Genomic DNA, 24,707 nt, shown 5'->3' with positions numbered 1-24,707 from the left:
ACCGCATATGTGCAGGTGAACAGTGGAGTCCTAAGTGTGTGCACAGCCTTCCTGTCTGGTGAACCTGCTACAAGACTGCGTTCACAGGAACTGCAGCAACTCATCGCTGCGCTCCTTGAATTCATGGCTGTTTGCAAGCGCGCCATTCGGGTGCACTTTAGACTGATTGGAGAGGAGGATCAGGATTTCCACACACAGCTTGTGAATGGATTTCAGTCCCTCACTGCAGAGTTATCTCACTACATTCCTGCCATTCTCTCTGAGCTCTGAATCTTGTAGCAGTATTTGTTTGTTGCCGCCTCATTTTGTTCATATTATTTCTTTTCTTTTTTAACGTTGTTGATGTGCAAATATTTTTCTGTTCATATGTGTATACTAGCTTTCAAGCAGGTGATGTTTAGGAAACCGAAAAGTTCACTGGTTTTCTTCTCTCTTTGTTTTTGTCACAAAAAAACTCATTTACAATGGGCTAGTAATATTGCAGGCGTATTTCTTGCCAAAATCTGAATTTGAAGGATTGAGTAAACCAAGACAGAAAGCCTAAAGAAGTTTTTAAGTGCATAAAATATAGCAATATGTGCATCCCAATTAGATATTACCTTAGTCAAAAGCGAGTTTGACTATTATGAGTTTTTTTTTTTTTTTTTGAAGCAGAATAGCCGGTCTTTAGATTTTCCTTTTAGTGTGAACAATGATAGGCACACTCCGATATTTTAAAAACATTAAACCCAATGGGACGACTTTCTATGCACAAACAAGAATGCGCACCTTGTCCCTAATGGGTAGCTTAATCAGTTGTGGATTATGTCTCATGAACCGGAAGTTATTAATTTGAATTTCTTTTTTTTTTTTTTTTTTTGTGTGGACATGTTAGGAAAAAAAAAAAGAAAAAGGAACCAATGCGAATTATACGCATAAGAATCTGGTCTGATGAATGCATTCAATTCCTCAGTATCATGGGTCTGATGAGTGCATTTAATGCACATGGGTCTCAGAATGTCGTTGGGCTGTCCATTGAAATCAGACCCAATGATTTCTAGCATTGGGTTTTGGATGCTGGTAGGCCACGCGGGATATTTTTTGGGAAACAAATGCCAATCCGCATTCTCTTTGGGTTTTGGATTAAACGGGCCAAACTGGAATTCATTTGGGTTTTTAAAAAAATCCAAAACAAAAACAGAAACTGGGCCGTCCAGACAAGGCCTACAAGATGCTCTTATTCCCAAACGAGCAACTCAAAAATAAATAGTTGTTATAATGTTTTCGACTTGAATTGCATGGGGATGGGAAATTCATTTCTCATCAAGATTCACAATATGATTGCTAAAAGTTTGGTTCTAATTAGAAAACTCGAGAGAGAGTGAAATAAAATCTAACCATGAAGAAAACTACCTTATTTTATGCGGTTTTTGTTTACAACAAGCCAAATCCCTTTTTTTAAGGGAAAAATAACATTCTTCAAAATTTAAATTATAAACTCATTGTCGATCTTCCACACAAAATATTGATTGTGTTAATGTCCCCTAAATTACAAAAAAAATATTAATATCCCTGTAAAGTTAGAAAAAGACAAAAATATCATAAACTTTTTTCAATAAGACAAAAATAGCTTATAAATTCAAAAAAAAGGGAAAAAAAAAAAGAAGTTAAAAAAACTGAAAAAAGGAAGAAAAAAAAAATGAGACTTGGTTTTTTTTTTTTGGACTCTTTTTTTTATTTTTATTTTAAAAATTTTAAGTTTTTTTTTTTTTTTAATAATTTTAAATTTTTTTTAAATATTATGAATGACATTTTTGTGTTGGGAGACATTGACATTTTTTTTTTTTTTTTTTTTAGGATGATAATTTGAGAAGACACAATTGTTAGTTTAGGAATATAGTAATTTTTTTTTACATGTCCGCATAAGAAGAGAATGTGAATTCGAACTAGTGACTTTTGTTCCATGAAGCGTGATTTTCGGCCAATTTTCTCCGGTCAATTAAACTATCTATTTAGAAATGTTAATTAATTATTTGGCCTACGAATAAAATCGCAAAACCCCGGCATAGGAAAAGAAAAGAAAAAAACCTGAACGGCAAAACCCCAGATAAGACAGTCCAAATACTACTTCAAAGTTCAAGGACACAGCAGATATGACGTTGGCGGAAATGGAGCTCAAAAAGCAGAAATGAGTTTTGCACTCTGAATCTATCAATTCTACATCAAAAAATGGAGCTCACAATTACATACAAACCAAACCCACTACTCTTCTGTTCAGCACCACTCACACAGACCTCCCAGAGTCCCATTCTTTTCAAGCTTCCCACAAAACACAGGCTCAAAATTTCCCGCCAGAGACCCATTTTCCGGGTTCTAGCTTCCGCAAACCCAAATGGGTCTGATGGGTTTTCATGGCTGAGTCTGAGTCGCTCTGTCCGCCGCGGCTCCGAGCGCTTCTGGTCGAAACTCGGCGAGTCGGTGAAGAAGGAAATTGGGTTTGATTTGGATGATGCCAATGTGAAGGTGGGCGATTTTGTGGGGCAAGTTAGCGAAGGGGTGAGGAAGGGTGGGGCTGAGTTGGAAAGGTTTAAGACTGAGTTGGTGCCCGAGTTTGTGAGTTGGAATCGTTGGGAACGTTGGAAGGTAATTTGTGAATTCACTTTGAGACTGTTTTGTTTTAATCTTAGTTTGCTAGCTTAAGAAATGGAAGTAAAAAGGATAGAAAATGGGACAAGTTTGAGTATTTTTCTTCTGAACTGTTGAAGAAGGGAGAGGGGGGCACCGGGAAACATTCAAATGTTAGCTGGTAGAGACAAGGACAAGAGATATGAGCTTGGCGGAAATGGAAAAATCTTAAGCGTTACTTGTAATTATTAATCATTTGCAACGACCACCTCACATAGCATGAAAAATTGGCCATTTTCAAAGAAATTTAGTGATATCTTTAAAACACACATTTCAGCTATCATTTTTTTTCTTTTTCTTTAATTATTTTTTTTCATCTTCTTTGACAATCAATGCATAGTTTGATGCAAGGGGCTAGATAATGATATAGTTATTCTCCTTTGTTTTCCTCAAGGATGTCAAAACATGGGAGCCCCAACGAATTGGTGCCTTGATTCTCTATATATTTGCTGCGGTAATTTCCTGCCAAAGAATATATATAGCTGTTCGAGCTCCTTACCTAAATCGCCAAAAAAAGGAGCTAACGGAGGCTTATATGGAGGCATTGATTCCTGAGCCATCTCCTACTAATGTTAGAAAGTAAGTAGATTTCTTACTTTTAACTACAGATGTAATCAATCACTTTATATTCTTATGATATATCATGATGTCAGTTGTTAGTTAATTTTATTTTTATTTTGCGAGTAGAGAAGAAGAAAAGGATCCACTAAGTCATCTGATTGAATTACCGTTCAAGTTTTCATTTCCTCAATAATGTTCATATCATAATGGTCTCAATCAAATATAGGATTTATGACTTGACTGAGACACTGGCTAGATGATGATAGAGCTTCTAATCAAATACTGCTGATCCCAGGAAAGCTTAAATACACCTGATTACACTGGGTAACTTTATCCAACAAAAGAGGACAAAGCTAATCCATCAAATAGCTTTCTTTCCTTCTTTTTCTTCTTGTTTCCCCTCATATTTGAAATTAACAACTGCAAACATTTAAAAAGAGTTGGACTTTTCTCCAAGAAGAAATAGAAGTATGTGATGAATAGGAATAAGAACAAAGAAGTTTAGGATGTCTGCCGCTTTGTTGTACTTGTTTAATTTCAGAGCCTCTGATTGTCCTTATAATTTTGCAGGTTTAAGAAGAGTATATGGAGGAAGACAATGCCCAAAGGCCTGAAAATGAAGAAGTTTATTGAAGGACCTGATGGAACACTTATTCATGATAGTTCTTATGTTGGAGAGAATGCATGGGATGACGATCGAGAGCCTCCTCTGGACAATGTGAAACAAATTATTGAGAGTGATGTCAAATTGAATGCAGAAGAAAAGAAGGAACTGAAGGAAGACTTGGGCATTTCGGGTTAGTTATGCATCAGAGTGAATGTGTGTGCATAAACATGATGTATACTTTGGGATAAGGTTGCATTATATGTTCTTCTCTCTCTCTCTCTCTCTTTCTCTTTAAAATCTTTTTTCTTTTTCTGCTCGTACTTTTTTTGTTATTGCATTCATTTTTTTTTTTTAGTTTGTTGTAATTGCAAATATTTTTGTTAAGAAGAATCTTTGAGGATTTCATAACAAATCTGTAACACATGAATTTTTAGATGTCTTGGGAAAGATCATATGAATAATAATTTTATGCTGGAAGAGGATAAAGTCCACATTTTTTGGCATTATGATTTGCAAAGTAGATAGAGGGCCTTAGAATTTTTCATCAATTAGTACTAGAGATAAATATATTACAACTGAACTTGGTGATCTGAATTGACTGCACAGGAAATATATAAAGGGGAAAAATAAGGCTTGGTTTCCATTAGTGAAAATGATTTGGAGATCTTTGTGTTGGCAATTATTCAACCCAGTTATATCTTTTTCATTTTGTTTTTAGTTGTTTAGCTTGGCCTCTTAGTCTAGCTTTTCATTTTCAAACCCCTTTACAAAAAAGCGACTATGATTCTTTAAAAACTTGTTCATGAAATTGGAGATCTATCAGCATTTCTATATGTTATTCGTAGTCTGCCCTCATGATAAACATAATGCTAAGCTAATGAAGGATGTCATATTGTAAAATCATGTGAAGCTGATTGGGAGTTTTCCTAGGACTGTTCCCTGTATGAGTACTGTTTGATTCCTAGCAGCCAATTTATATCATGCGTGCTTGGCAGGCAAAGCTCAAGAAAGTAGAGAAACATGGCGTGAAAGGCTTCATACTTGGAAGGAGATCCTTAGAAGCGAAAAGTCAGATGGGCAATTAGATTCCATAAATGCCAAGTATGTAGTTGAGTTTGACATGAAAGAGGTTGAAAAGAGTCTTCGCAAGGATGTGGTGGAAAAAGTAACAGAGTCACAAGGAAGTAGAGCACTCTGGATATCCAAGAGATGGTGGCGCTATCGTCCTAAACTTCCTTACACGTATTTTCTTCACAAACTTGATTGCTCTGAGGTAAAAGTGTTAGTCACCTTTGCTTTGTTCTTTCTCAGTTTTTGGGTTGATTGGTGTGTTATTGCTGGTATTGCACGAAATACAATTCTTTCGATCCCTCAATTGGTTTTTGGTTAGATTTTATGTAACATTTGGATTTCTCTAGTATCTAATCAGCTAAGTGCACATAGTGCATCCACATGTGTACATATGTGTGAATCTGTCCTCCTTCCCCCTGAAATGCAACCTTTAGAGTAAAATTAGTAGTCAGAGAAAATACTAATATATATGATTAATCCAAACTCATTTGATGAAATACTAACTGCAATGGAATTGAACCATAGATTTACAGTTTTTTAGAGAAACCTTTTCACATCGGATGCTAATGGTGTAAAATAGAGTCATTTTTTTTTTCAAATGCTTTATTAGAAAACTTCCCTACTTCATTCTTATGTGCAGTCGAAACGTTTCATATTCATTATGCATCCAAAAGGATTAGGAGGTAGGTCGTTTCTGATGCTGTGAATTCTTTTTGGGCAGGTTGCTGCTGTAGTCTTTACAGAAGACTTGAAGAGATTGTATGTAACAATGAAAGAAGGTTTCCCATTAGAATATGTTGTAAGTCTACCATCTAATTATTATTATTTTTTATTTCATTTTTTTCGATAAGTAATGTTGTATATATCAAAAAGCGCAGAGGGGCGCAAACTTAGTACACAAGAATTTTATATATATATATATATATTTTTTTTTTCCTTTTTTATGTTGTCTACAATCTAATTGTTGTTACTACCTGATCCGGAACGAATTATTCCTTGGCTTCTAATTGCATATTGTTACACTTGATAGGTTGATATTCCTCTAGACCCTCATTTGTTTGAGATTATCTCCAGTTCTGGAGTTGAAGTTGATCTCCTCCAAAAGCGTCAGATCCATTACTTTATGAAAGTTGTGATGGCCTTAGTGCCTGGAATTTTGATACTGTGGCTTATAAGGGAGTCTGTGATGCTTCTGCACATCACTTCTAAGCGTTTTCTTTACAAAAAGTATAATCAACTCTTTGATATGGCATATGCAGAAAATTTCATCCTGGTAAATCTTTAACCCTGAAATTGTTGTTTCCCTCCTTATCTTCTCATATAAAAATTCGCAAATTCTAATACATTTGTACTCATCCAGCCAGTTGGAGATGTCGGTGAAACGAAATCAATGTATAAGGAAGTAGTATTAGGGGGTGATGTGTGGGATCTTCTCGATGAGTTGATGATTTATATGGGAAACCCCATGAAGTATTATGAAAAGGGCGTGAAATTTGTCCGGGTAACTTTTTAAAGTATAATGAAAGATGCACGCATCTCTATTGGACCTGTCTTTTAATATAGAGAAGTATTAAGACATTATTTGATGGTGTTGTGCACAACAGGGTGTGCTTCTTTCTGGACCTCCTGGAACAGGAAAAACACTCTTTGCAAGGACACTTGCAAAGGAAAGTGGGTTGCCCTTTGTTTTTGCTTCTGGTGCAGAGTTTACAGATAGTGAAAAGAGTGGCGCAGCAAGGATCAATGAGATGTTTTCTATTGCAAGGAGAAATGTAAGAATTCTTCTCTTTATTAATTTTCAAAAGAAATAACATGTAATTCATTTATTAACATGAGCAAAATAAGATTTTCATCTAAAATATGATCCTCAAGAAATTGGGATTTTTTTTCACATCTTAAGTCCTAATGCTCCAAGCTCTTTTGCTTACTTAATAATGAAAAGTGATCGATTTTCTTGATTTATTAAACTTTAGGGTGTAATTTTTTAGGACCTCTTGTATGTGTCCTGCCTACTTGAGTCATTTCTTTTCTAATACAATTATTCTTTGCTTTAAAAAGAAAAAGAAAAGGAAAAATAATCAGATTCCTTTTATGCGTCCGATTTGCAACGCGTGGTGTCTTCATGTTTTGAATGAGTTTTAGTGTATGTTTGGTCTGATAGCTCTTGTTGGTAGGTCTTGGGTCCAATGCTGGCTTGCCAGAGATTATGAGTCCATGTCATGTTGATGATCCTAATGTACCGACTGTGTTGGCCTCCTTGACATTGTTAGTTCCTTTATCTTTGAAGATCTACAACCTGAAGCGGAGGGATAGTAAGTTTGTGAAAATGGACAACAACCTAATTGCTGAGGCAGTGATGGCATCCAGCGCTACACTTACTAGTTCTTTTGATATTAGTCTCCAGAGGGGGTTTCTCCAGCCTTATGCTAAGGCTCAGCCTTCCTCGGTAGTAATGGGGAAGGGAGGGATTATCAGCCCGATAGTGCTGGTTTGTCGTCAGCGCTGGTCGAAGAGGATAATGGGGACGTTGGGATGAATGGGGAGGAGGTGGAGGAAGATGATTATCCTTTCTCCTTGGGTGATTTTTCCCTTGCTATATCTTGTGCAAGTCGCCCCCAAAGGTTGTCCAAAAGGGCAGTGTGGATGGAAGAAGGGTGGTCCCCCTCCCCCATTTAGGCCAAGGGTGGTCTCACCTCTCTCGGAGGTGGGAGAATCATCGAAGTCGGTCTGTGCTTCTAAATCAAAAGGAAGGAGGGAATTGAAGAACTTGGAGAGTTCTATCAATTATGAGGGTTCCAATTGCGGTAAAGGCAAGAGGGTGTAGGTCTTTTTTGGTGGGGTTGTGGGTTTGTATTGTGGGTCTTGGTGAGTTCTTTGGGTGTTTGGGTTGCTCGGTTTAAAGTTTTGTCTGCTTCGGGCTGCATTGTGGGTTTTGGGTCGTTTGTGTTTCTTGTTTTTGCTTTTGCTTGGTGTCTTTGTGTATACTTCTGGTGTACTTCGGGGCGTCTTACGCTTTTTATATAAAACACTTCTATTACCTATCAAAAATACTTCAATAACATACTCAATACACAAGATGTAGCCCATACGTGCTTCCGCTCCCTCTCTATCTTATCTCTCGTTTCTCTCTTTTATATATTATTCTTAAATATATATTTAATATGGTACTAAAGCCAATGCTCTCTATAAATAGAGGCCTATGTAATACTAAAATAACATACTTAATATACAAGGTGTAGCCAATAGGTGCTTCCATTCGCTTTCTCTCTTCCCTCTTTTATATTTTATTCTTCAATATATTTAACATGGTATCAGAGCCAGAGGTTCTGAGTTCAAACCTTGATTTCTTCAATTCACCCCCTATTTAAATTAAATATTTCACGTGTTGGACCTAGGGCTGTTAAGTGAGCGAAGCGTCTCGCGAGCAAGCTCGGGCTCGGCTTGCATAAGCACGGCTCGTGCTCAACTCGAATATTAAATGAAGCGTTTCGTGAACACAAATCCTGGCTCAAATATTAAATGAAGCTAGCTCGGTTCAACTCGGCTAAGCTCGTGAGCAGCTCGTATAAGGCTCGAATTGGTAGTTATTCACATAATTCCTTATATTAATATTAAAAATTAATGATTTTTTTTCTTCTAATAGCATCATTTTATTATAAAATGATGCATATCCTTTCTCTTCGAAACCAAGTGCCTTGTTTTATTGACTCGAGCTCCATACTTCGCTAGCTAGACTAAGCAAATGCTTATATGCGAGCTGGCTTCTTGAGCCGTTTAAGAGTACTTGAAGTTTAAATTTATAGTAAAAAAATAAATTAATAAATTAAATATAAGAGCCAACTTGTGAACTGGCTCGGTTTGGCTCGATTTATTATAAGCTCGAGCTCGATTTTTTGGCTCGTCATTAAGCTCGGCTCGAGCTCGAGCTCGAGTAAAATTTAAACAAGCCGAGCCCAAAGAAGGAAAGCTCCCTCAAGTTCGGCTCGTTTACACCCCTAGTTGGACCTCACCTATTAGAAGGGAGTTTAAATCCACACATGAGGGAGAGTGTTAAAGTATTGATTAAATAATTAAATTTACCTCTTTTTATCATATTAAGCTTTTAGGACAAGTGGTGGTTTAACATAGTATTAAAGCCACTTTTCTGTGGCCTTTAACAAACGTGTTTGATGAGCTTCAACAAACTTGTTGTTCAAGTGTCTTTGCTTGCATTGCCAGTTCCTTCCCCGGCTTTACCGTAGTAAATCCTAGAATCAAGCTTGCAAGGTACAAATTAGTTAATCTGTGGAAGTTGCACCGCCATCGGTTTGTGCACGCACCTCCACACGCCGCCCAAATTTTTTGTCTGTGCAACCATGCGCTGCCAAGCTTGGCCAATTGCCTTGGTTGTAGTGCCGTTTGATAGATCTCATGACAATTGTTCCAGATCCACCGAAATCACCACCATACTACCTTCCACGCACCTCCCAGTGTTCTGCGTGTGTGGCACGCGTCATCACGCACTAGCTGTCCTTCCCATGCGTAATATGCTCCAACGCGGATCAAACTCACCTGGCTCAACCTAGTTCAAGATCGGGTTTAGTCCTTCTCATCCTGATTCATACTGGTTAAGGACTCTTTCAAACTGGTTCAGTCCAATTTCATAATGTTTAAGTCCGGTTCATCCTCTTTTGTAGCCGGTTCAAGCATGTTCCAGAGGAGCACATACTGGTTCAGCCCACATACAGACTCGGTTCAATGGTTTTGAGGTAATTCTATCTCGGTTCCATCAGGTTCAGACCTTTTTTGGTGCGTTCAACCCAGTTCAGTGTTTTTTTTTTTTTTTCCTGGATCAATGAGTTTCGCGTCCGGTTCACTTTGTTTCTAGGCCAGTTCGTGGTGTTTGAGCTTGGTCCTTGTTGGTTTGGGGCTACATGGAGCTCCCATTGGGTTTGTTGCTCAGAGGGAGTTACTAGGGTAGTTTTTACAAGTTTTGGTTCAAGTTGTCGTCATTGTTGGTTGATCATGGGAAACGTGATCGGTGTTGGTAGTCAAGATTTGACCGGCCTTAGTGTTTTGTGTCGAGATCCGACTGGCCTTGATGTTTTATGGTGATTTCCAACTAATTATTGGTGTTTTCTGGCGAGATTATACCGGCCTTGTTGTTTTATGGTGAGATCCAATTCGCCTTGGTGTTTTGCAATGGGTTTTGCCAATCCTTGGTGGTTTTTAGCGAGATCCTACCGGCCTTGGTGTTTTGCAGAGAGATCTGACTGACTCTTGGTGTTTGCGGTGAGATTCGATTGGCCTTGGTTTTTTGCGGTGGGTTTTGACTGGTCTTTTGTGCTTTTCGGCAGGATTCTATCGGAGACCCGACCGCATGTTGTAGTTTTCTAGAGAGTTTTCAACTTTGAAGTGTTTAACGAATTTTCTTATTATTTTTATTTTTATTAAGTCTTTGTATTGTGTGCTCCAAGTTGTTTTAGCTTGAGGGGGATTGTTATTTTTGTCTAGGTGTTTTTCGTTTGCTTGTTTCTTCTAAGTTGGACTTAGATGATATATATGCTCTAGCTTGAGGGGGAGTGTTAGAAGAATTTTTTTTTTTTTGATAAGTAATAAGAAGTTTTATTAAAAAATATTATGTTTTAGGTAGTGTTAGAAGAATTATTAGGGTTTGTGAGAGTTGTTAGGGTTTTTTGTATTTTGGTCATTGTTATATTTCTCTAAACCTATGTAATAAGTTGTGTGAGGTAGGCTATGTAACAACGACGACAACAACGACAACAACAACAGTAATGTGCCTCAACCTTTTTCTGTCTATGACCGTTCATGCAAACTACAACATTTTGTTCATGGGAAATTGCATCTCTATTATGTTGGAGTGATAGTTACCACAACAGGGGTATCGTATCCGTATTTTAGCCATATCAGTTATGATACATCTTGATGAGTTAATGACTAATTCAAGTTTAACTATTAACTCTTGGTAAATATAGATCATAATGATTAAATATCCTTTGTGCAGGCTCCTTCATTTGTATTTGTGGATGAAATTGATGCTATTGCTGGAAGGCATGCAAGAAAAGATCCTCGAAGAAGGGCAACATTTGAGGCGCTGCTTGCACAGCTTGATGGGGAGTAAGTGTATTAGTTTAACCCATCTTGTGTCTTTTTCTACACAATACTTTAAAAAAAAAAAAAAAAAAAAAAAAGGCTATTCAGGAACTTATTATATGAAGGTGTTCCTTTTGTATTTGCTGTGTTTAGCTTTGTTGCTGTTCTTTTTGTATACTTTCTGTGGGCGCATTACGCTTTTTGTAATATTTGTTGATTACCTTTCAAAAAAAAAAAAAAAACTTATAATATGATGGGCATTTTCTTGGAAACTCGTCAGATGGTTTTTTGGAAGGACTGCCTAGGGGTGGGTTATGCTTTTTTTTCTGATGCAGCTGGTATAGTATGCTAATACAACCTGGGTTCTAGCCCATATTGAACACCTATAAAGGAGGCTTCCAGAATGGGTTTTACCTCAGTAATGATTGAAGTTAACTCCACTATCATTAGAAGCGCCCTGAAGTTTGCTTCTCTACATCCTGCGGATGAGAGTTTCAGTGATCAGTCAGCTAATGAGAAATCAAAGTTTCTTCACCAAGAGAGGAGATACCATATCAGGGCATTTCATTTTTCTTGGTGGTGGTTTTGCTTTTGGATGTAGCTTCTTGTTTTGAAGAATGTGAAATTCTTCTTTTGCAAAGAAATCAATACTGTAGGTTGAATAATCCTTGCATATCAGGTGACCTTGACAATCCATGACAAATAGTTATCTGTCTGTTATGGTTGGTAAAGATTCTGGTTTATGAAGACGAATTCGTGCACTGATTAAATGTCATTAGCTGTAGAATATTTAAAAGATTTATTAGCTACTTTATGTTGAAATAACAAATACTAAGCCTTAAGGATGCTAGATCCAGTAGTTTCTTGTTTAGTTGCTGTAACCGTTATATGTTCTCTCACAAGTTGCCTCTGGTTTTACAAGAATTATCTTATTTGAACCCTAGTGAATCACAAAGGTACCCTACGTTAATATGCATTTACTTCTCCCAAAATTTAGTGAAAAATGTTTGTTCTTTAGTTGATGGCTCCATGGGAAAGAGTGATTTGGTCATGATTCTAGTGTAGAAGTTCCCAGGGAATTCTATAGGGAAATTATTGTTAGAAAAAGTGTGTTATAATTTCTTGTTCTGTTGACTTTGCATTCTAATTCAAGCTATCTTTTTTTGGGTTTATTTTTCTTGTAATATTAATTTTCATGTTCAGTAATTTATTATGTATAGGAAGGAAAAAACTGGTGTTGATCGGTTCTCACTCAGACAAGCTGTGATATTCATCTGTGCTACCAATAGGCCAGATGAATTGGACCTTGAGTTTGTTCGTGCTGGACGTATTGACCGTCGTTTGTACATTGGTCTGCCTGATGCAAAGCAACGAGTGCAAATTTTCGGCGTGCATAGTGCAGGAAAGCAACTTGCAGAAGATGTAGACTTTGAAAAAGTAAGTGGTTGGTGTTTATTGTCTAAAGGGTAATAGATATAACAAGTAAAGTTAATCAGTATCTCTCTCTCTCTCTCTCCACATACACACGCACTAGTCATCTTTGTAATGTTCTCCTATTGTCTCGATAAATTTAGAACTTTAGAAGCTGCTGCAGTTTTTTTTATTTTTTTTATAATTTTATAATTTTTTTTTCTGCTTAATTTTGAATAAGCTGGATTTGAAAAGAGAGGGCTGGGGGCTATGATTACATTGGATAGTGGAGGCATTTGCAGAATCTGCAGTTGTCTGCTCCCTGGTGCAGTGAAGTGGACTCTGCTTTCACATCAAAAGTGACATGCTCACTTTCACAATGTGTATAGATTACAGCTTGTTTAAGGACGTGCAGTTACCTACTATATGGGCGTGGGAATTAGTTTATGATTTAAGTATTTGGCCTCAATTTCCCAGTACATAAGGACTCCATGCTATTTTTGGCATGCACAATGGTTTTCAAAAAAATCAATATTAAGAGCTTCAGAAAGAGGGAAAAAAAACTTTTTCTATTAAGAATGGAAAACATTATTTCCTTACCTGTGATCATGCTGAAGTCCATAACTTTCATAAGGATATAAGCTAGTTTCTTTGCCCCACAAAGCTACAGGCAAAGACCCAATTGATTCTTACAAATGTCACTCCCATGTTCTTTCTCCCACCTTGCTCTCTTATCTTGTGCTATCTCTTCTTAAGGACAAGTCTCCTAAACCATACAAGCAATTGTTGAATTCCCCATAAAACACCAAGTTTGCCTTTTTTAGCACAAAGGAAAAGATTTCTAAGTAGGGCAAACTTCACTTACTCCCCTTGATCTTACATCACTTGCAATTACACCCTTAAATTTTAAGAACTCTCAATGTCGGGCATCTAAACTTAAAAATTTTGCAATGTCACATCTCTGTTACGATTTTCTATTACATCCTTACAGAGGATGTGAAAATTCCTAAATACCTTTGGTTTTTTTTTTTTGGGCTTAGGCCTGGCCGGAGGCCAGCCGTGGGTCACCAAAGGTAGCTCATTAGTACATGCAAGACCCTTCTTTTCACTAGGTTACATGCAAACATAGCTCCATTTACACCAGCAATATGCAACTTCTTATCCTCAGTTTTACAACAGTCATCTTCAGGACCATCTGGCTTTGCTTCAGGGTTTGATGAACAAGGGTTCTTCGTCGTCTGTAATAGAGAATAATGGAGGATATATGGGGAATGGGCTTTCCATGGCTTCTAATTCCATGTCAAGAAATGCAGTGGCATTGGCGGATGAACTTGCACTCGTGAAGGCTGATTGCAACATGCCTTCTGCGGGTTATGGGGAATGGTTGGGGGATTCAGTTTAGGAATCGAATCCTAATGCTTTCTCAATGTGGAATGACTGGGATGTTTGGAGGAAATCTATCTGAGGAGATTTCTCACAGCTACGACCCACGGCTTGGCCTAGGCCGTGGGTTTTTGTTTTTGTTTTTGTTTTTAGCTTTTTAATTTTTTTAAACTTTTAATTTAAGGGTAATTTTGTATTTTTATTTTGTTTTACAAGGGATTTGGGGGACATTTCACCCTTTTAACATTTGATTTAACCTCAAACCCTAACGGTTGGGTTGACATTCCAAAGTTTTTAAACTTGGCTTCTCAACATAGAATTTTTAAACTTTAGGGGTGTGATTGCAAAAGCGATGTAAGATCAAGGGTGATAAGTGAAGTTTGGCCTTTCTAAGTACATGCCAACTCTAGTGTGAACGCATTCACTGTTTTGATCTTGTGAGGAGCTGTAGAGATTGTAACTTTGTATTGTTGGCCCACTGTGACCTATACCAACATTTTGTGATGTTATGCTTTTGATTTTGGCTGCTAAAAATTCTTTGTTTTGTTAAGTAATGCATATATCAAAAAAAGCGCAATGCGCCTTTAAGTACACAGAAAGTATACATAGGAAAACCCGCGTTATCCCACAAAAAGAAAACCCATAAAAGGACCCTAACACCCAAAAGAAGCCTCAAGAAACCTTGATGCCCAACACCCAAAACTGCCCTAAGCTCACAAGGCAAGCCTAAACCACCCTGCCTTTGACCCTACAAGTGCCACAACCTCTAGCCTCGAAATTGATGGAGCAATCCAAATTTTTGAGTTCTCTCTTCCCCTTAGTATTTGAGACAGAAACCTCCTCTTCATGGAACCGATCTTCTACAATGACTGAGAAAAGATTAGAAAGTCTTTTCTCGTCACCCCCAAAAGTCAATCCCAAGTTGGGAGCGAGGTCCATCGCGTCGAGCACCCCTTTGGAATAACCCTCCACCCTCACCACCGGAGTGTCCTCCATAGTCTTGGCCAACAACTTCTTATTCTTATTCAGCTGCTTACCTATCTTCTTCTTCACTCTTTGAGAATACTCCAGCTGAGACCTGGAAACAGAAAAATAAATAGGTGTTCCACTCTCCGTAATACCAGGATGAGAGAGACGAAGTGTTCCACTCTCCGTAATACTAGGATTTATTCCTATTATTATTGTGATTGTAATATTTCCTTATTTCTTTCCATAATAGTGTTTAGGTCTTTTGTATTTAAACCTTTGTAATCATATGGAAAAGTTACCACCACATAAAATTTTCTTTCTTCCTCTCTATTTCCTTCTTATTTTCTACTCTTTAAATGAATTATATATATATATATATATATATATATATATATATATATATATAGGAAGTAGGTCTATCTCACAAGTGCTAAAACATTTATAGAAATTTTTACCTGATATCTACTTTTAATCTTTGATGGAGCTCAACATGATGGCTGCATTGATGTCCACGTATAGAGTATATGAGAAATTGTCAATGTTTTGTTGTCATTTTGAAAAACTGTACTTTCTTCTAAACGGTAACATATATCAAGATCTGAAAGTGCAGCTTTATCAGCTTGAGGATGCAGTTTCTTGTGAATCTTGTTCATTCAATAATGTCGCTGTCTTGAGCATTTTTAGTGGTTGGGTTGCTCTCGTCATTGTTGGTCTTTTAAACATTTCAATATTGGAGTATTGGCCAATAATGGCCATGCTAATTATTCCCCAGGAATACCATCTTAGATAGTGCTTTATTTTATTTTTTAAAATTTTTATTTTTAATGTTTTTCACGTTAATTTCATTCTCTTTTGGTAGATAGTAGTCTCATTCTGCTTTATAGTGTTCCTAGACGTCTGAAATATACACTTCTTGTTTAGTCCTTCAATTTCGTGCTTATTTTTGTAGTTCTCATTGTACAGCTGAAGGTATAATTTAGTTTTTGGCTTCCTGTAATCTCTTTTCCCTTCCACTCTACAGCTTGTCTTCCGTACTGTTGGGTTTTCTGGGGCAGATATCCGTAATCTTGTTAATGAAGCAGCAATAATGTCGGTAAGTTAAAACTTTCATATTATTTATTGAGATAGTTAATCCCTTGTACCTTTATTACAAGGGAAGTGGCTTCATGTTTTTGTGACTGTGTTATTCATAGAGAAGAATTTCTTCCTCCTTATACATATGCAATTACAAGTAAAAGATGAAAGTATCCAAGTTGAAGAATATAGAAAAGAATGGAAAAGAGATAAATAGAGGACCCAGACAAAATTAGGGTTCCTCATACACCACTGTATTATTTATATTAAGCTTGGATGCTCTATTCTGAAAGGAAGGAGGGAGCTCAAAAACTTGGAATGCTCTATTAATTTTGATGGGAGAGGCAAATGCTCTAGCCGGAGTAAAAGGAAGAGGGTTCTTTCTGTGGTGTGATGCAACCCTTGGGTTTTGCGGGTTCTTGCTTGTGGGTGCTGTTGTAGTTTCTTTCTTTTGGGCTTGTGCGGTTGTAGGGTTTCACTTGTTTTCTTCTGTTTTTTTTTTGGTGTTCCTTTGTATACTCCTTGTGTACTTAGAATTAGGATCCTCTCCAGTTCAAATGAACTGGAGAATATCCAGTTAGTTATAATGGATGTGTATTTTTGTACCCTCAAAAAGTGAAAGCCAAAAATACCCCTTTAGAGTACACTTGGTGAACATCTTATTATCTTGAAGGGGTTCATTGCTGATTGGAATCTAATGTAAGACTGTCTAAAACTGATGTCTGTCTTGCTTATTATTTTTTTAACTAGTTTACTCTTTTAGATTGAACTCTAATTCTGGCGCATCCTTCAGTCATTTTTCATTCATTTCAGCAATAACTGTCAACTGTGAGTTGAAGGGTAGGTTCCCTTACATTTTTCTTACACAAAATTCATTGTTGGTTGCAGGTGAGGAAAGGACACTCCAAGATCTACCAGCAAGACATTGTTGAGGTGCTAGATAAACAATTGCTTGAGGGTATGGGTGTACTTCTCACTGAGGAAGAGCAGCAGAAATGCGAACAAAGTGTATATCTCTTATATTGATTTCTGTTGGTGCTTGTTAAAGAAAAAGTTTTTATGAACAATTATTTTGATCATATAGTATGTGTTATTTGTAACAGGTGCCTTTTGAGAAGAAGAGACTGTTGGCTGTACATGAAGCTGGTCACATACTATTAGCTCATTTGTTTCCTCAATTTGATTGGCATGCATTTTCTCAGCTCCTGCCTGGTGGCAAGGTGAAATTTCTGGCTATAGCAATGGACTTCTAGTAGATGCTATTAAATTATGTTGGAGGAGTTGCCTTATGATGAAGTTCCTTTAACATGAACAGGAAACCGCAATAACTGTGTTCTATCCCCGAGAAGATATGGTAGACCAAGGTTATACAACTTTTGGCTACATGCAAATGCAAATGGTGGTAGCTCATGGTGGGCGTTGTGCAGAACGTGTTGTGTTTGGCGATGACATAACCGATGGAGGAAGAGATGATCTAGAGAAGATAACAAAGGTAAGCATAGTTACTTGTGCATAACTTAGGAGCATAGATCCTGGGGATGTACCCCAGCTATGTCAATGTGGTGATTTTAGGATAATGGCTTCTTTAGCAATATACTTCATTGCTCAAAATGTTCTGTGCAAAAACTTAATGAATATCTATAAGGCAATTAATTTTGATGTATTGGGGACTTATGAGGTAATTAAAAAGTAGAGCGAAAGGTTGTGAGAAACTTAAAATGTTTTAAAAGAAGAGGACATATTGCAAGTGGGAATGTGTTGAAGTAAATTGTGACTCTTATACCCTAGTATAAATTTGGAGTGCTAGTTCTACCAGAAGATGGTTGAGGTATTACAATACATTACAATCTGGAGAGTCTTCCCCTTTTCCTTGGAAGAGCTTTTGGAACAGGGGCAGATATAGGTATAGCCATGCAGAGGCTGGCGCCCCTGCTTGAGGTTTTTTTTAAGAAAAATTTCAAATTTTTTTTTGAAAATTTAGCCCAGCCAATTTTTTTTTAAAAGCCCAGCCCTCCATTTTTTTTTTTATAAAAAAAAACCTAACCTAACTCAGCCCCTTATCGTTTCTTTCTCTGTAATCTGTCAACGCCGTCAACGGGTTCTTCATTTCTTCTCTTGCTTCTATCAGAAGATAAGTTATGTGGGTTTTCTTCAAGGGTCATTCATGGCCTATGGGGTTTTGTTGGTTTTGGGGAAATTTTTGGTTATTAGTGTTGTTTGGTTGGTTCTGGTTATTGGGTGTTTACCGTGTTTATTGTTTTGTTGTTCTTTTGGAGGGACGGATTTGGGCTTTACGGGTGGTGTTTTTTAACGAATTATGCTTAATTGTGTTGTTGCCTTAATTGTATTTACAATATTATAATAAAAATATAATATATAAAGAGAACAACAAAAAAAAAAATTATTATTTTATTTTATTATTGGATAATTGTATAATAAATCCCTGAACCCTCCAAAATTTAAAAATCCTTAAGTTTTTTTTTTTTTTTTTTTTTTTACGAAAATTTACTCCCTGGGTCAATTGAAATGACAATAAAATCCCTATTGTCAAAATTTTTTAATAGCCGTTAGTCCTAACCAAAACGCACCGTTTCACCTCATTAAAATATTAATTTTTTTATTAATTTAATTTTAAAATTTAAATCTAAAAATTAAAAAAAATTGGAGGGCTAGCCAAGGGTGGCAGCGCCACCCCTGGCCACCATCCAACCCCTATGGGGTGGTATGGGGGTGGCCGAGCCACCCCATGGGTGGTTTGGGGTGGCTTGCAGGCCACCCCAAACCCCCCATAGGGTGGCTTGCGGCCACCCCCAAGGGGTTTCCCATGGGGTGGCTCGCGGTGGAGGGGTGGCCTGCGGGCCACCCTAAACCACCCATGGGGTGGCATGGGAAACCCCCTGGGGGTGGCCGCAAGCCACCCCAGGGGCCATAGGGGTTGGGGGTGGCAGCGCCAATTTTTTTTTAATATTTTTAGATTTAAATTTTAAAATTAAATTAATAAAAAATTAATAGTTTAATGAGGTGAAACGGTGCGTTTTGGTTGGGACTAACGACTGTTAAAGAATTTTGACTATAGAGATTTTATTGTCATTTCGATTGACCCATGGAGTAAATTTTCGAAAAAAAAAAAACTTAAGGATTTTTAAATTTTGGAGGGTTGACTCAGAAACTTATTATACAATTACCCTTTATTATTTTATTCACGCCCCTGCATGAATGAATTCCTGGATCCACCGCTGTTTTGGAAGGTGAAGGCTCCACCTCATATTGCTTTCTTCACTTGGACGACAGCTTTAGGTAAATTTCTTTGAATTGACCACCTTAGGAGTTACCCTTGTCAACCGGTGTTGTCTTTGTAAGAAGAGTGAGGCGACTGTAAACCACATTCTCATCCTGTGAGTTTACTAGCAAGATATGGCACGTGGTTCTCATTTTATTTGGAGTCTCTTGGGCCATACCTAGCAATATTCTTGAGTTACTTCTATGTTGGAAGATGCAAGGGTTGAGACAATCCACATAGGCCATTTGAAAAGTCATACTTATGTGGAGCATTTGGAGAGAAAGAAATAGACGTATTTTCAAGGACGGTGAGTCTAATGTGTTGCAATTACAAGCTTCTTTCCTGAGCTCCCTTTTAGAGTAGGCTGTTACTTTTGTTCCTAATTTCTCCTCCTCCAATCTTGTAGATTTTGTCAACTTTTTAGTTTTTCAACACCAATAGGGTGGTTGCTTCTCTTGTTAACTTTTCGTATATGTGAGCTTTTCTTCTTCAATAAATTATTATTCATCAAAATGGATAGGAGCCTATGTGGATTGGAATTGGCTCCTTGTTAAGCTTTGATGTATCATGATTAGCTATTGTCTCCACCCAATCCCTTAATTATTTCTATTCCATCGTACCTGTTATCAATCAGGTATAATATCTATTTCTTTCTCCTTTTTTTTTTTTTTTTTTTTTTTTTTTTTTTTTTGACTTTTATTGGTGTTTTGATCCCAGATTGCAGCTGAAAGATGAACCAGATGGTTTAGGAACTGTAGGGATGGACAGTTTTCTAGCTAGCTTAATGGAAGTTTTAGAATTGCATATGAACTATAAACAAGCCTACAGATGTTTCTATGTCAGTATTTACAAGCATCCTTTTTGATATATTTTCACATTCGTGAAACTTCCCACCATTTGATCTTACCTTGGTCCTTCCTACCATCTGCAAATAAAGAAGCAATAGTGATTATACTTCTAGTGGTTTTGTTTATAGAATCCTTCCTTTAAGGCTCCGCTTGTTTCAACGTAAAATGTTTTCCGTCAGAAAATGTTTTTAATGAATGATTTCCTTGAAAATATTTTCCGGTGTTTGGCGCGTACGGAAAATCACAATTTTCTATTTTTATTTTTATTTTCATTCAATTATATTAAACTTTAAATTATGATAATGTCTTGACTGGGTCCCGGCGGTGACTTGGCCAGCTCCTGTGAGTCCCGGTTGGGTCCAAGCGCGGCGTCCGGACTTGGTCCTGGAGATGGTCCGGTTGGGTCCTGGTGAAGTCCCGACAGTGGCTTGGCTAGGTTTGTGTTTTTGAATGTATCATGAGTTACATGTTGACCATCAACTGGTGTTGGGACCAAGTGTGTCAGAAGATGCAATCTTTTAGGCAAACCAATCCTTTTTCGTATTAATTTTCTTACTGTCTCAGCATTCTTTGTGCAATGTAAACTCTTTAATCAGTCAAACTCTATCTATACTGCTTGGACTCATAAAGTAGGCCTGGTTACTGCAGAAATGTTGCAAAGTTGGTGTCACCCTGATGACCGATACAAAATCTACCTTCTAGTTTCTTAGAGCAATTTCTTCTTTATAAATGAAGTGGTTTATAGACAATAGAAAGAAAGGCCATGTGCTCTTGTTACAGCCAGAAGGTGATCCTTATTGCAAATATCTAACCGAAGTACAATGAGCATTACTGACATTCAACATTTCTTTGCTATGATAGATAAATTTGTCTCAAGTGTGGGTTTCATTGAGTAGTAACCAATAAACATTTTGGTTACAGAGAAATCAGGAGCTTTGAATAGGATTTTTGGAATTGGAATCTTACCTGGAGGATTGGGAGTTGGAATCTGTTGCTACTCTTTTCAATCTTTTGTACTCTGTTTTTCCATCCAGTGAAGGGTAGGATGTATTGAAGGTTATCATAATTTGGTAATATTTGATGTACATTCTTATTATGGAGCATTGGGAGGAAAGCGGATACTATGGAAGAATATATGGAGAGCAAAGGTTCAAGTCAAAGAATATATGGAGAGCAAAGGTTCAAGTCGAAGGTTTCATTGTTTGGTTGGATGGTGACTGTGTGGGGGGAATTTTGACTGTGGACGATCTTTGGCGAATTTTTATTTATATATAAGGAGAGTGGAAAAACAGTATATCACCTTTTATTTCTTTGTACTGTGGCAAGAGAGAATTGTCACCATTTTTTTTTTTTTTTTTTTTTTTGAAGTTTGATGGGTAATGCCAAGGGTAGCTGTTGATTTGTTTGCTTCGTTGGCAAAGCAAATATGGTCATTTTGAGAGTAGTAAATTCGGAAGTCTATTCCACGTACCTTATTTGGATAATTAGGAGCGAAATGAATAGTTGGACTTTGAGGGGGGAAATTACCTTGATCTCAATTAAATCTTTATTCCCTTGTAATAATTGGATATCTTCTTTCGACAGTGTGCATTCCACTTCTGTTGTAGAATTTATTGATCTTTTAAACTTAAGATTTTAACTTTTGTCTTTTTTGGACTTGTGCTGGTATATTTCCTCTATACTGGAGCAGTATCCTTTTTTATAATAAAATGATTTACTTATAAAGAACATTTTGATTCAGAGTTCCTAATCTCATCTCTCACTTGTTTATTAGATTGCGAGAGAGTTGGTAATCAGCCCTCAAAATGCCAGATTGGGCCTTACTTCTTTAACAAAAAGAGTTGGACTGATGGATCGACCTGATAGTTCAGATGGGGAGTTGATAAGATACAGGGTATGTTCTTCATTTCTCCAAAGTAAATGCAAATATGGAAAGAAAGAGGTTATAGCTGCATACCATCTCATTGTAAATTTTGACTAATTTTTTTAGCTATTGATTTTTGTCCCATTCTTTCTTCATAATGCCAGTGGGATGACCCTCAAGTGATTCCGGCGAATATGACACTTGAAGTTTCTGAGCTATTTACTCGAGAGTTGACAAGGGTAATTATGGTTGCTTCCTTTTGTATCATTGTTTTAAGCTTCATACTAGGGAAGTGGTCGGTGGCAGTGCCTCCATTGATACAAGTTATTCACCCTATGGCCTAACAAAATCTCCCACAGTATGAAACTGTGGGGAATGTTATGCATTTGATTCTCACGTGTTGATGCAATAATGCATGTTCATATGGCAGAAGAATGGTAAAGTGTGGAGTCCTTGTGCAGAAGTTATTCAAAGAAAAAAGATTATTTCGTCTAGATCTTTGAAGATTTTCCATAGTTTATTAATCGTTTAAAAATAGAACCATAAAAACTTTGTGGTAACCAATTGCATGATGACATTAGGAAAGTAATAAATAAAGATAAGGCCAGCCTCTGTATTGGTATCTGCGAGCTTCCTTTTGGAAATAGAAAATAAATGATAAATAATCTACTTTTTGAAGGAATGCATGTGAAAGGTTTATTCATGCCTTTGTTTGTTATGTGATCCTAATACACTTATATTTCCTTTTAAAATTTATTCAGTAGATTTGATGTTGGCTGCAGTACATTGAAGAAGCAGAAGAACTTGCTATGCATGGCCTGAGGGATAACAGGCATATACTGGACATGATCACAAAAGAACTACTGGAAAAGTCAAGGATAACTGGATTGGTATACTAATGAACACCCTTTAATCATTTCACTCTGACTGTATTGTTGTTGTAGAACAAAATTTGCAGCTTTGGATAGTATGATCAAGCAGACATTGAGTGGCTAAAGTTTCCTTAATATTTTTTATATGAACTTAGTTTTAAGTGTCCTCAACTCTTAGGTCTCTCTGTTGGCATGAAACTACATTCTTACCTTTTGCAATTGTTATTCACTTAACTTCTTTCCTAATTGAATTTCATTAATGAACATGGGATTATTACTTGCAACTAATTAAGCAGTTTTTTCCCTAATATAAATCACCATTTTTTTGTCATTTCTTTCTGTAGGAAGTTGAAGAGAAAATGAAGGGCCTATCGCCTGTAATGTTTGAGGATTTCGTAAAGCCATTCCAGATCAACTTGGAAGAGGTACTTTTCCATTTATTTTGCAACAATCATAATAACCAGGAAAAAAAAAAAAAAAAAATTGCTCCCACTTCCATTAAAGTTCCAAATGGATTGATAGATACCTTCTCCATGCTGGTAGATTCAAGGTTTACCTGGACATTATTAAAAGTAAAAAGAAAATGAGGTTCTGAGAAACTGTATCTTGGTTACTTCTAGCAGCTTCAAATTGCTTTGTGCATACCTTAAATTGATTGGCTAGGTGATGAGATTTTATAGATTTTTACAGAAGATGGATACCCATCTTACACTTTAAAGGTTGATTTGCATATTGGAGTGGGTTTGTTTTCCTAAACTTTCAATTAGTACCAATTCCTCATTAAAGTGATGATTGCTGAAGCAGGCACTAATCTGAGTTTTAATAGTGTTAAGACATCTGATAATACAGAAAGTTGGTTTCAATATTGTACCAGAGGAAACCGTGTGCCAAGTCCCCACTTAAAGCCTAGTTCCCCCCCCACCCATTTTCAGAACAACATGACTGTTAAAGATAAGGTTAATTATTTTTTGCATGATAAAGTTCTTCTTTAGGGCATTTAGGCTATCAAATAAGGAAGAACTTAGTGCTTGATGAAGTATACAATTAGAATCTGGAGTTGTCAAAGCCAGTACCAAGCCCTTGAACTGAAAGTTTACCCTGTTTTATTTCGTAACTCCAGATTTTCTCTGATTTGAATGGATATTTCCAGAAATAAATATAGTAGAATTTGTTCTTAAAAATGGTTTTATATAGTAATACAAATAATTGATATATAGTGTATTTGCATTCATAGTGATTAGTCAGGTTTGAATATGCAAGCTGATTTCTTGAATATTGTCTTGGATGAATTTGTTCTTGGTATTTGTTCCCAGCCATAACTTTCTTCATTTTTTCAAAAGACACATTTAGAATCTCATTTTCATCAAATTGAGTTTTTAATTGTTGGTACTATACTTATTTTAGGAGGGACCGTTGCCGCACAAAGATAAGTTGCGATATCAACCGTTGGACGTATTTCCTGCACCACTCCACAGATGTTAAAATGTCTCCAGATGCTCATACTTACTGTTCCTTGCATGTAAAAAGTGAGGTCTTTCAGTTCCTGTGTATCATCAAGAGCAAAGCAAAGACTTTCGTGCTCCCTTTTCGGGAGCCAGCTGAGATGTTCACAGCCTCACTGAAGTATCTTGTCGAATTTAACAGAACCACCTTAGATTTGACAGTGAACTACCAAGTGAAGTGAGCACGCCAACTGCTGCATTGAAGTCAAATTCTCTGAATTTGGGATGCCTGTCTGAAGGTGAGGCTTGAATATAGCACTCTGCTTTTGGCAGAAACCTCTGATCATGCATGGTTTTGTAGTTTGAGATGAGGCTCCCAGTTTTGTTTTTTGTTTTTTTCATCTTTATTTATTTGTGTTCCAAAAAATACTAGAGTTATTTCATAAGGTCATCAAATCCGCCTTCCGGCATGCATTTGTATACTAGCTCGAAATTTTTATAAAAGGAAATTGATATCCTTCGGTTTCATGACCCATTGTATCATATGCCAAAAATGATCATGTTCAAGT

The 24,707-nt window shown here is 36.9% G+C and overlaps 2 protein-coding genes across 4 annotated transcripts in view; both read left to right on the top strand.

Moving 5' to 3' along the window:
* Nucleotides 1-429, top strand: part of SPK1 (guanyl-nucleotide exchange factor) — a 32,996-nt gene extending 32,567 nt beyond the window's left edge. For both annotated transcript variants that reach the window (XM_088514224.1, XM_088514223.1), the window contains exon 30: nucleotides 16-429. In XM_088514224.1, the coding sequence (XP_088370350.1) occupies nucleotides 16-270 (255 nt within the window). In that variant the 3' untranslated portion in view covers nucleotides 271-429. The remainder of the gene's footprint in view (nucleotides 1-15) is intronic.
* A 1,637-nt stretch (nucleotides 430-2,066) lies between these two features.
* On the top strand, nucleotides 2,067-24,669 carry FTSH12 (FTSH protease 12). 2 transcript variants are annotated; one of them, XM_059587185.2, is made up of 19 exons: nucleotides 2,067-2,622; nucleotides 3,059-3,243; nucleotides 3,796-4,022; nucleotides 4,828-5,105; nucleotides 5,625-5,702; nucleotides 5,934-6,176; nucleotides 6,264-6,404; nucleotides 6,508-6,675; nucleotides 10,908-11,020; nucleotides 12,217-12,433; nucleotides 15,780-15,851; nucleotides 16,721-16,840; nucleotides 16,936-17,052; nucleotides 17,148-17,324; nucleotides 21,735-21,854; nucleotides 21,989-22,063; nucleotides 22,607-22,714; nucleotides 23,041-23,121; nucleotides 24,101-24,669. In XM_059587185.2, the coding sequence occupies exons 1-19, from the start codon at nucleotides 2,209-2,211 to the stop codon at nucleotides 24,176-24,178; spliced, it is 3,012 nt and encodes a 1,003-aa protein (XP_059443168.2). In that variant the 5' UTR covers nucleotides 2,067-2,208; the 3' UTR covers nucleotides 24,179-24,669. The 2 variants fall into 2 exon arrangements, with proteins under 2 accessions (XP_059443168.2, XP_059443169.2); XM_059587186.2 differs by lacking the exons at nucleotides 23,041-23,121; nucleotides 24,101-24,669 and having other exon boundaries at nucleotides 22,586-22,674.
* Nucleotides 24,670-24,707: the final 38 nt, after the last annotated feature.

Source organism: Corylus avellana, chromosome 3 (genome assembly GCF_965113065.1).
Source record: "Corylus avellana chromosome 3, dhCorAvel1.hap1.2, whole genome shotgun sequence".
Classification (NCBI taxonomy): domain Eukaryota; kingdom Viridiplantae; phylum Streptophyta; class Magnoliopsida; order Fagales; family Betulaceae; genus Corylus; species Corylus avellana.
The sequence above is the reverse complement of the archived record's forward strand: the minus strand, read 5'-3'. Positions and strand labels throughout refer to the sequence as shown.

Bases quoted from the DNA above. Each gene is read 5' to 3' on its own strand.
- FTSH12 (XM_059587185.2), top strand. From the start codon at position 2,209: ATGGAGCTCACAATTACATACAAACCAAACCCACTACTCTTCTGTTCA. The intron at 11,021-12,216 runs GTAAGTGTATTA...TATTATGTATAG, and splicing joins CTTGCACAGCTTGATGGGGA to GAAGGAAAAAACTGGTGTTG. The intron at 22,715-23,040 runs GTATACTAATGA...TTCTTTCTGTAG, and splicing joins AGTCAAGGATAACTGGATTG to GAAGTTGAAGAGAAAATGAA.